An 11,510-nucleotide genomic window follows, 5' to 3' on the forward strand; every position below is an offset into this window, starting at 1 on the left:
AAGAAATACTTTAGGACCTTTTTTAAATCTAAGGAACTATTTCATTTTAAAACTCCAGAGTTAAAATCACAAACATCTATTATTTAATCTAAGTTAAATATAGATAAGTTAAAAATAATGTTTGAAACTTATCTTACTTAAAAAGGAAGCACCGATTAAAAAATGGGAACTTTTGAGAAACCAGCGTTCCAAAGTATGAATAAGCTACAAGCAAAAACGGGCAGATGTATTATGAATGAGTAATGAAGTTATTTGTGGATTTTGTTTTCAAAAATCACTGGATTCAAAAATTGAGTGTAAGCCTGGTGGTGGTGGCAGACAACTTTAATCCCAGCACTCGGGAGGCAGAGGCAGGCGGATCTCTGAGTTCAAGGCCAGCGTGGGCTATGGAGTGAGTTCCAGGACAGGCTCCAAAGCTGTCTCAAAAAACCAAAAAAAAAAAAAAAAAAAAAAAAAAAAGAAAAGAAAAAGAAAAAAAAAAGTGTATCCAAGCTTTAGTAAGAACTTTGGTTCAGGAAAAAGCTCAGTTGAAATCAATTAAGTGCTATTAAACAAAACAGTCCACAAGATAAAGAGTTTGTATCTTGCTCTTTGCAATGACAACACAAATAGCAAATGAAATGGGTACATATGCTATTAGTGGTGACTTTGTCTCAAATACACAGGATAATAACAATTTCCAGTAAAACGTGTGTCCTCTCTTACTCGTTTTGAAATCTTTTATAATTCTGTATGTATGATACTTGTGTGCTCCCAAGTATGGGTGCAGAAGTCAGAGGACAGCTTTAGGGATTAGTTCTCCCCTTCCACCGTAGGTTCTGGGGATCAAACTCTGTCATCTGGATTGAATGGCAAGTGCCTTTACTTCCTGAGTCATCTTGCTGGCCCAGGATCTCTTCTTATGCACCAGGATGCTGGATTCCTCCCATTTTCTCTGAGCCTTGCTCCAGGGTCCCAACTGGGCCCAGGCTGCCGTGTCTTCAGCCTAGACTCTTGATTCTGCTCGCTCCTGTTTCAGCCCCAGCTTCCTCCCAGCATCGTGTCCCACCGCACTATGTATTCCTTGCCATCCACTGTGCTTCCTAAATGCTGCTGTGTGCAATGTGTGCATGGGCTCCGAGGAACAGACGCCGCCGTGGAGGGCACGGACTAATGGCACAACAGGAGCTGGGGGACAGTAGGTGCCCTCTCCAGTTCCTTGAGGAAACAATTCTGTGGTGTACTTTACATGGCTCTTCAATGTGCCCAGGCAAGAACGACTCTGCCTAGTGCGGTCATTAGCTTAATCACACACATTGCATGCACACTCTCCTGTCTCATTACTCCATCCTATTGCCTGTGGTGAACACATCTCAAGACAGACCGCCTGTCAGTGAGGGCTCATTTCATGGGGGGACCTCAGGCTCGGACACCCAGGGATACAGCGGTGGTAAGGACTATAGGGCTGGTTTGAGATGAGGTACTGCTGATGCAGAGGGAAGACCATGGCTTATAAAAAGTGGTGACAAATGATTCGAGGGATAGTTTTAAGAGTTGCAGAACTGGCTTTTATTAATTTTTAAGAGCCCCGAATATATGTGGCAGATCCTTCCTAGTGTTTTCGGAATCATGGTGGCAACAAGCAACTTCCGAGACCTTACACTTCAATCTCTCCATTTAGGCTAAGATCTGAAGCAGTACTGCACTCTAGGAATGGACAGAGAATAGCCATCAGCCAAGGAACTAACCGGGCATGGTGGTCTCCTCTATAAACACTCTACTTACGAGTGCTTCTGGTGGACTATGGTGAATCACAGCAGATCATGGTAAACTTAGGTGTTATTTCTTACTTCATCCATTGTGCAAAACGCTCAATTACTGAGACAGATCCTTTGGCATTTGGTCTATGACTGCTAGTGTGGTCTGTGTTCCTGTGACCTCCATTCGTATGGATGACCACAAGCAGTTAGTTTTTTATTTTTATTTTTTTCGAGACAGGGTTTCTCTGTGTAGCTTTGCGCCTTTCCTGGAACTCACTTGTAGCCCAGGCTGGCCTCGAACTCACAGGGATCCGCCTGCATCTGCCTCCCGAGTGCTGGGATTAAAGGCGTGCGCCATCACCACCCGGCTAGCAGTTAGTTTTTATGAGGGAAGGACAGCAGTCCATATTTTCTTTCATGTTCTTAGGTTGTTAACTATTCTGTTGTTTGCCACAGACTTTGCAATGACCTTGACAGTGCACACATTTGGTTAGTCTACTATGCCAACGGCATCAATATTAAAAAGGCTTAGTAGCCACCTGTGGCCGGTGCGAGAGCTGGCCCTGCCCCTCACCAGCTATAGCACACCAGAGTGAACCCTGCACCTCGCCTGGGCAGCATACTAGAGCTGACCCTTTTGGTGGGGGCGTAGGTGAGCTGGCCCCGAGGGAAGAGCAGGAAAGCTGGTCCCACCCCTGCCTCATACGTCATGTGGTAGCATGGATGAGGGAAAGATGCCCCCCACCCCCACCCCTGTGCCACCAGAGGCAAGTGGGAGAGCTGGCCTCAGGGGCATGAGAATAAGAGAGCTGGTCCTGCCCCTCACCAACTGCAGCGCTCAGGAAAGTGGGCCCTGCATCTCACCTGGGCAAAATAGTAGAGCTGGCCCCGAGGCCATGAGAGCAGGAGAACTAGGCCCACTCATTTTTAAGTTCGAATCATGTTCTATTGTATGTATGTATCATTTCTTTATCCTTTTTACTCCTCATTACGGTGTAGCAATTGGAAGGTACTGGATTATATAGCCTCTCCCCTTAATTCTGTTAATTTGGTGTGTTCACTGACTGGTTTTCATTTATTGCGCCTACTTTGTACTCTAGGAGTGAGACCCACATAGCTATTATTCTATGTAACTCTTTTAATATGGGACTGAACCTACTTTGTTAGTACCTTGTTGCTGAGATGCTACAGATCATATTTATAAGATACTGGTTTATCATTTTTTTCTTGTACTATCTTTAGCTTTGGTATCGGTGATTCTGGCTTCAGAATGAATTAGGGAATATTCCTTGCCTTTCTCTTTCAATATTTCTTTCTGGGGAGTTTGAGAAGGACTTGTGTGGTGATATTTTATTTGTACTTTGATAAATAAAGCTTGCCTGGAGATCGGGGGAAAGGCCAGCCATTTTAAGTAAACAAAGTCAGGCAGCACACGCACTTAATCTGATCACTTATCAGGCAGGGTCTCTGTGTGTTCAAGGCTATACTAGGGAACAGAGCCAAGTGTGGTGACACTCACCTTTAATCACAGTACCAACCATAGAGACCTGGAAGTCTGTACAGACAGGCAGTGACAAGGAAGTGATGTAGCTGGGCTAAGAGCCAATGAGAAGGCAGAACTGCAAGGCATATAAAGGTGTGGGCAGACAGAAAGTAACTTACTTTTGATAGCTGCAGAGCTGGAGAGGTAAGGTTGGTGGCTATCACTATTTCCCTGATCTCTAAGGCTTTCACCCCTATAATGTGGCTCTGTGTTTTTTATTTAATAAGACCATTTAGAAATTCGTCTAGAGACCTGTGATAGCTCTTGAAACACTGAGGATAATTTATCAGTGAAACTGTTTTGTTCAGGGGGTTCAGCTCAGTCTTCTTACTGGTCATAGGCATATCCCGCTCTTCTCACTGCTGTGTGGGTTGGTGTGTCTCTAAGCACCTGTTATCTGTCTAACTTCTCATAGTGCTGCTGTAACAATGCTTTTGCCTTAATATAACTGCTAGTAATACTGGTTTCTCAGAACAGCATCCGTCTTTTATTTAACTTCTGTTTGGCTAAGAACCATCACTTTCTTGTATCTATCCCCAGGTTTTCTTGACTTTCATCGCTGGCACCGGCAGTTGGCTTGACTTTATGGACCTTGTCACAGAGAAGTAATATTCTCTATTTTACAAGGTGGCAGAGATAGAGGAGTTATATCAAAAGGCAGATGGCACGGGCCATTTACCAATTGAGAGTGATTACATCACTAGCTTTAACATACCAGCTCCCTTCAAGCTATTCATATGTATGACTAGGAATATTGTCAAATTACTTACTATGGTTCCAAGAAGTCATTTTTCAAAAGAGGTGTTTGGATGTTAAGTTGAAAGCTGCCAAAACACTATTTTCATTCAAAATGATCATGATGTTTTAAAAATAATTTTCATTTATGTATTATATTATGAATAAAGCATATAATTCATTCTGATTAATCCCAAAATGGCAGATATACTAAACTCAGAATGTAATCCCTGATATACCTTTAAACTTTTAAAAGATCCAGGCTCCCTACACATGAACATCACAAAAAGAACTAAACATTCACATAGCTAAAAATGTTTTTAATCACCTCTTCTACTTAAAGAACACTTCCATAAAAATGCAGTTCAGCATTGCTCACCCTAGAGCCTTCCTCAGTAACAAAGTCAATGGCTACTTCTGACATAAAGTCAAAAGAAAAAGGTGAGTTTACAGTTGGTAGCAATATAGAGGTGAGAAATGCCTTTAAAAAAACAAAGCATGGGGCTGGGGAGATGGCTCAGAGGTTGAGAGCACTGGCTGCTCTTCCAGAGGTCCTGAGGTCAGTTCCCAGCACCCACGTGGTGGCTCACAACCATCTATGATGACATCTGGTGCCCTCTTCTGGCCTGCGGGCATACATGCAGGCAGAACCCTGTATATATAATAAATAAATTTTAAAAAACAACAACAAAGCATGTACCCCTTTAGAAATAATATAGACGAGTAAGGTTCTTTCATAACACACACACACACATATATGTGGTATAATTTTATCTGAAGAAACATAATGAACAATCACAGTTATAGAATAAAATAGATGATAATGTCCAACATGAAAATTCAACTACCATCAATATTAAATTCTTAATACAAGATGTCCAAAATCAAAACGCATAACCCAATGATCATACTATCTACTTAAGATCATCTGACCTTTATGACTTCATACATTCATCTGTCAGGTGTTTTCTGATCACTGACTACACATCAGGCTATGTGGCTCAGTTATTGAACATAAAGGTAAATAAAGTAAAACAGACCCCAGCAACAGGACAGGTATCAAATAATACACATTAATTACATTTAACAGAAACAAAAAGAGGGAGCTGCTAGCAGAATACCATTTTTAATGTTTTTGTTTTTGTTTTTTTTCTAGTGAGAATGCCATATTCCAACCCAGTGGTTTTCTATTCTGGCCACTTATGAAAAAATCATTTGGACAGACAAAAAAAAGCAAACCTCACTCTCAAAAGCAGGTCCACATCACCCATCCTCACTCTCTACTCACATCCTACCATTCACTGACTGACAAAAACTGGTTTATTCCAAGGACACTAGGCTTTGGGTCTAAGAACAGTTTTACATTAAAAGAGTACCCAAGTATTTTATACGATATTGAGTTTCAGTTTACTATAGGCTGCATCTTTGAAGCCCATGGGGCACCTCTGACTTGTAGATTTGCTTAGCTTTTGTTTTAAAGAAAAAACAAACAAACAACACCCCCCCCCAAAAAAAAACAACAACAACAACAAAAAAAAACTACCGCTATTTAACATTTGGGAAGCGTTCCACGGAAGTTTCAGCTCTGATGAGTCTCGCACATACCAATGGGCTGGTGTGCAGAGTGCGTGCTTGTTCTTTTGGGAAGGGCATGGTGCTCTTCTTATGACTAGCCCCGCTGCTACCTCCTTTCTATGCACCGATCATGGCCCTGGCTCTTTACTACTCACTCACAGCTGACTACTGTTTGAGAATGGTATTCCTCTCATTCTTAACCAAGAAGCAGAACCACAAAAAGAGGGTGTCTTAGGGTTCTATTGCTGTGAAAAGACACCGTGACCAAGGCAACTCTTATAAAAAGCATTTAACTGGTGCTTGCTTACAGTCTGAGAGGGTTTAGGCCATCATGGCAAACAACATGGTGGTATGCAGGCAGGCAGGCGCTGAGAATTAGCTAACAGCTTTACATACTCATCAGCGGGCAGCAGGCAGAGAGAGAGAGAGAGAGAGAGAGAGAGAGAGAGAGAGAGAGAGAGAGAGAGAGAGAGAGAGAGAGAGAGAGAGATCCTAGGCCTGGTGTGGGCTTTTGAAACCTCAAAGCCCACTCCCGGGGACACACCTCCTCTAACAAGGCCACACCTCAATTTGGGCCTTTCAAACTGTTCATCAACTGAGGACTAGGAATGATATACACGAGCCTATGAGGGCATTCTCATTTAAACCACCACAGAGAGTATCTGTAATTTAAAAAAATGCAATGAATGCCTTTTCCCCTCCCAAACCCAACACTCTTCCACAGTATAGGAATAAAGTGCTATTTGTACACTTTTTCTTTAACACGGCAGCAGGGCTTACCTTCAGATCGAGGCTGCTAAGGCTTACAACATCATCATCTTTCTCTCTTCGCTTTCTTTTCTATAAGGGAAAAAAAGAGATTTGATTCATACATAGAACTAAATGTTATTGCATTAAACAAAGATTCCATGCAACTAGAAAAAAATCACTCCAAGGAGCTGGAGCAGTTAAGAATGCTGGCCGCCCTGGCACCTACGTCAGCAATTCACAATCACCTCTAGCTCCAGCTCCACACTGGACGGATGGACTGACTGACAGACAGGCAGGCAGGCAGGCAGGCACACACACACAGATCCCATGCCCTCTTCTGACCTCTGTGGGCATCTGCACACACACACACACACACACACACACACACACACACACACACACACACACAAATATTAAAAAAACACTTCAAAAAGGAGAACATTATTTTGATTAGGGAGATTCACAAATTGTCTCTGAATATGCATTGTCTAAACAGTACCCTCTGACTAAGTGCTCTCTTGCTAAAGTGATTCTTCACCACTAAAAATTTTATTTATGTGGTGTTTTCAGACCAGAACTCATGTAAGTTATGAGCCATCTGTACTGCTACAGGAAAAGGAAACTATTTTATTTAGAAACACACTGGGTTTTATGTTGCTTGTTTTTTTGTTTTTTTTTTTTTAAAGGAACTTTTGTTTATCAAGGGGTGAGGGAAGTCTTTTGGGGTGGGGGAATCCTTTCTTTTTTTTTTTTTTTTTAGTTTTTCGAGACAGGGTTTCTCTGTGTAGCTTTGCGCCTTTCCTGGAACTCACTTGGTAGCCCAGGCTGGCCTCGAACTCACAGAGATCCACCTGGCTCTGCCTCCCGAGTGCTGGGATTAAAGGCGTGCGCCACCACCGCCCGGCAGGGGGAATCCTTTCTTATAGTCCAACTCAGATTTATTGCCTGAAGCAGGATTTATCAAATGGAAGAGGAACAATTATATCCTGGAATGATCTGGGTAATCAATCATTCAGATCTGCTTGGTGCCAGTGGTAGCAAAACTGTATACATATCTATCATTTATAGTTCTTAATCAATTACGAACAAACACCATTGAGCAGCATTTTTATCATTCCACATCTCAAAATAACTTAACACATTCCTTGGGATCCAGACTACCTCTTGCAAATGCCTAAAACTAACCATCTAAGGCTCTCTTCAGTTCTTGGCCTCATAAGACGAAAAGGCTTGGAGTACAGTTAGAATCGAGCAGAGCAGTTAAAAGAAAAGGAAACATCTGGAGATATGCAGGGGGAATAATACAGCCAGAAAGCAGAGAACGCAAGCTACCATGAAAATAAGAGGAAGTCTGTGAAGTGAGAAAAGCTATCTAAGCCTCTTGCAAAAGGGAAAGAAACAAATCTAACTAATTTAAATGGAAAAAAAAAATCTCAAATCAAATCCTCTAAGAATCATCCCTTGGGAGCTGGAGATATGGCTCAGCTGATAAGAGCACTTGTTGCTCTTGCAAGGGACCCAAGTTTGATTCCCAGCACCCACATGATGCTTTACAACCATCCACAACTCCAGTTCCAGGGATTCCAATACCCTCTTCTGACTTCCACAGGCACCAAGCAGGAATGTTGTGCACATACATACATGCAAGCAAAACGCATATAAAACACAATGAATAAGTCTAATTAAAAAATTAAAACAGGGCTGGAGAGATGGCTCAGAGGATAAGAGCATTGACTGTTCTTCCAGAGGTCCTGAGTTCAATTCCCAGAAATCACATGGTGGCTCACAACCATCTTTAATGAGATCTGGTGCCCTCTTCTGGCCTGCAGTCATACATGCTGTATACATAATAAACAAATAAATCTTTAAAAAAAAAAAATTTAAAACAACCCCCAAACACAAAATTACTCCGGGGGAAAAAGGAGCAGAATGCCACACTATTAGGGAATGAAGGCACACCAGAAAGAAATGTTCAAGCCGACAAAACTGCAACTCCATTCCCAACTGAGCTTAAAAGGCACTGAAAAAATGATACAAGAAATGAAGGAACATTATAAATTAGAACTGGGGAAAAAACTTCAAAACTAAAGTGACAGCTTTTAAGAAATCTTTATTGATTCAAAGGTCATGTTAAAAAATATAGGAAAGTATGAACAATGTGATCATAACTTTGCAAAGCCAGCTAACCTCAAATCCTAAATATTTCTACCTGTCTGGAGAACCTATATATTAACAGGCAAACAACACGAACAGAATCTACAGCAATACATGTGGAGTTGCTGACATGGGTCAGGAGAGGCTGCAGATGGACAGGCCTACATGCGGGTGTGTGTGTGGGGGGGACACTATGAACTATGAACTACCTAGAAGTTACTTTTGTTAATATGCAGCATGCGGTAACACATGCCTCCTCCCACCCTAACACAATTATCATACCAGTGGACGGAGTAAGTTCTCAATGCATGGGTGTCGTGGTTTGGATACAAAATGTTTTCTGCAAACTACTCATGAATTGAAGGCTTGGTCCTGAAACAGGCAGCATTCAGAGGGGACTTCTGGGGAAATGACTACATCAGGAGGCTCCTACCTTCACCAGTGATTAATCCATCGATAGAGAAAACCCAAGACAACTGGGAGCACAGAACTACAGGAGGAGGAGCCTAGCTGGAGAAAGTGGGCCACTGGGAGTGTGGCCTGGAAAGACAGACCATGTCTGGTCCCTTCCTGTCTGTCTTTCTCTGTTTCTTGCCCACCACAGATGAGGAGATTTGCTCCGGCAGGCCTCTTTGCTCAATGTGGCCCAGAAACGATCACTGGCTAAAACCGTGGAATCTGCCAAAAGAATGTTTCCCTCCTTTCAGGTATTTACTACAGTGAAGAAAAAGTGATGAACAGAGTGGATCATTTTCTGGATTCTTGGTTTTGTTTCTGGGTCTACTTACCAAATGTGTGTCCGTATCACACTGTGCCTTAACTAACAGCAGTTACAGGCACCCTAATCTGTACACTTGTGTTCTGGATCTCCTTCCATGGGAATTGGGGGCTAGTAAACTCTAATCAGATCTCTTTTAAAACTATACAAAATATGGAGTCATTCCATGAGAACTGACTTTTTTTTAAAACAGTCTTTTCCTGCATGAAGGAAAAGGTCTTCCATGTTCTTCAATGCTTTCCAGATTTCCCCATAAACGTTACACACATCTTTTCATGGGCTTATTTCTATTAAATTCCATCCTACTTCTACAATAAAAATATTTCAAATGAGTGTGCAGATTGTGCTAATCATGGAACTTTTTATGAACACTAGATAAATGATACATGTAATTAGTAAAAAAAAAAAAGTATAGGAATGCCCAATAGAAATAAGTATAAAATACAGAAGAACAGAATATAGATTAAGTATGTCTTGTTGAATCCATCGGAACATCCAAACATATGAGCAACACTTGGCAAACTAGAAAATGAATCTTTTTTTTTGCCATTTTCCTTAAATAAGCATAAAAATCATGATTTATTTATTATATATGTATTATGATATACTAAATTTTAAGTATAAAAAGAATCAATTTTCTTCATCATATCACAGAAAATTAAATGCTTGTGTAAAATCTTGTCCTAGGTCTGAAGAGATGGCTCAGTGGTTAGGAGCACTGGTTGCTCTTCCAAAGAACACAAGTTCAATTCCCAGCACCTACATGGCAACTAACAACCACATGTAACTCCAGTTCCAGGGGATACCAGCTTCAACGGGCAATGCATGCACATTGCACACAGACATGTGTACACGCAGGCAAAATACCCATAAACATACAATAAAAATAAATAAATCTTAAAAATAATCCTTGCCCTAAGATGGTGAAGCAGTTCCTGTCTTGAAGTAACCAAGAGCAGATAATCATTCACTTATATATATGTACATGTGAATACATATAATTCATAGTCAAGCATTTATAAATTTTAAACATAGTATAAAAAGTTGTCAAAGAATGTATACTCAAAGGAACAGAAAGGTTCAGTATTAAAGGTGAATTCATATGAATGCTTTGAAAAACGTTTTATTTACTTGAAATAAAACTTTCTTTCAGCCTTTGGCAATAAAGGAGTAAATCAGGTTGCCAAATATGGTGTTAGAAGTTCTGCTTCCTGAGTGATTCAGTAGCACAACTGAGCTGTACAGCAGAATGAAAGACAACCGAGGAATGGATCCCAAGTTGTGAAATGAAAAGCCAGGCATCTACTCACCAAAGTGAAGTCCCACGAAGGACCGGGTGTTAAAAATGTGAAGGAGCTGCCTCTCCGAAGGGAGCATCTATGGACAGAAGCGTCAGATAGTATAGAAATTTCAATACAGTAAGGTGCTTGACAGATAAAAAGCTATCACATTTGCAGCCTCAAAACTAGTTAAAATAGTGATCCAAATGTCAGCAGTTGGAGAGAGCAATGTCCTTCCGAACAGACACGAAATAGAAGAGGGCGTATGCCATCCCCAGAATCTTTACGATGAAGAGACTATATAAAATTAGTGGAGAGATTACTATTCAAAAGTAATCCTCCAAACCAAACAGATCATCTTGGGAGTCTATACACAACTCAACAACATAAAATCTATTAATATAAACAACAGCTTTAACAATTATTTTTATTAATAATAATAAAAGACAGCAAGAGAACTCATAACTACATTTGGTACAATTCAAAACTTATGCCCAATATTTTTAAATAAATAAAAAATTGACACAATAAAAATCAAAATCATGTTATTTACATTAATGCAAATCTCTTTTGATTTTTAAAAATTTGAATTAAAACAAGAGAATCCCATTACAGAACCTAACTTTTCCTTTCTAAAACCCACACGGTGGAAGAAACACACACGTGCCTATACTGCACCCCCCTCAAAACAAAAACAAACCAATAAAAACGAAACAAATTTTTTCATAGCATACACTTTGATCATATTCTTTCCCCTCCCTCAACTCCTACCAGATCCCTCCCATCTCCCTACCAATCCAACCTCAAAATTCTCTCTCACAACAAACAAATAGGAAAAACAAAAACAAAATCGAAACAAACTTAAAAAAAGACAGTAAGACAAAAATACCAAAACAAAACTTGTGCATGTGTACTGCATGCACACACACACACACACACACACACACACACACACA

General features: G+C 40.7%; 1 protein-coding gene across 1 annotated transcript in view; it reads right to left on the minus strand.

The window, feature by feature from the left end:
- Positions 1–11,510, minus strand: part of Net1 (neuroepithelial cell transforming 1) — a 32,608-nt gene that overhangs the window by 15,213 nt on the left and 5,885 nt on the right. Inside the window, exons 2-3 of the mRNA XM_016008505.3 lie at positions 10,585–10,651; positions 6,373–6,432 (exon numbers count right to left, since the gene is read on the minus strand). Coding sequence (XP_015863991.1) covers positions 6,373–6,432; positions 10,585–10,651 — 127 coding nt within the window. The remainder of the gene's footprint in view (positions 1–6,372; positions 6,433–10,584; positions 10,652–11,510) is intronic.

The sequence above is a fragment of the Peromyscus maniculatus genome, chromosome 5 (genome assembly GCF_049852395.1).
Source record: "Peromyscus maniculatus bairdii isolate BWxNUB_F1_BW_parent chromosome 5, HU_Pman_BW_mat_3.1, whole genome shotgun sequence".
NCBI lineage: Eukaryota > Metazoa > Chordata > Mammalia > Rodentia > Cricetidae > Peromyscus > Peromyscus maniculatus.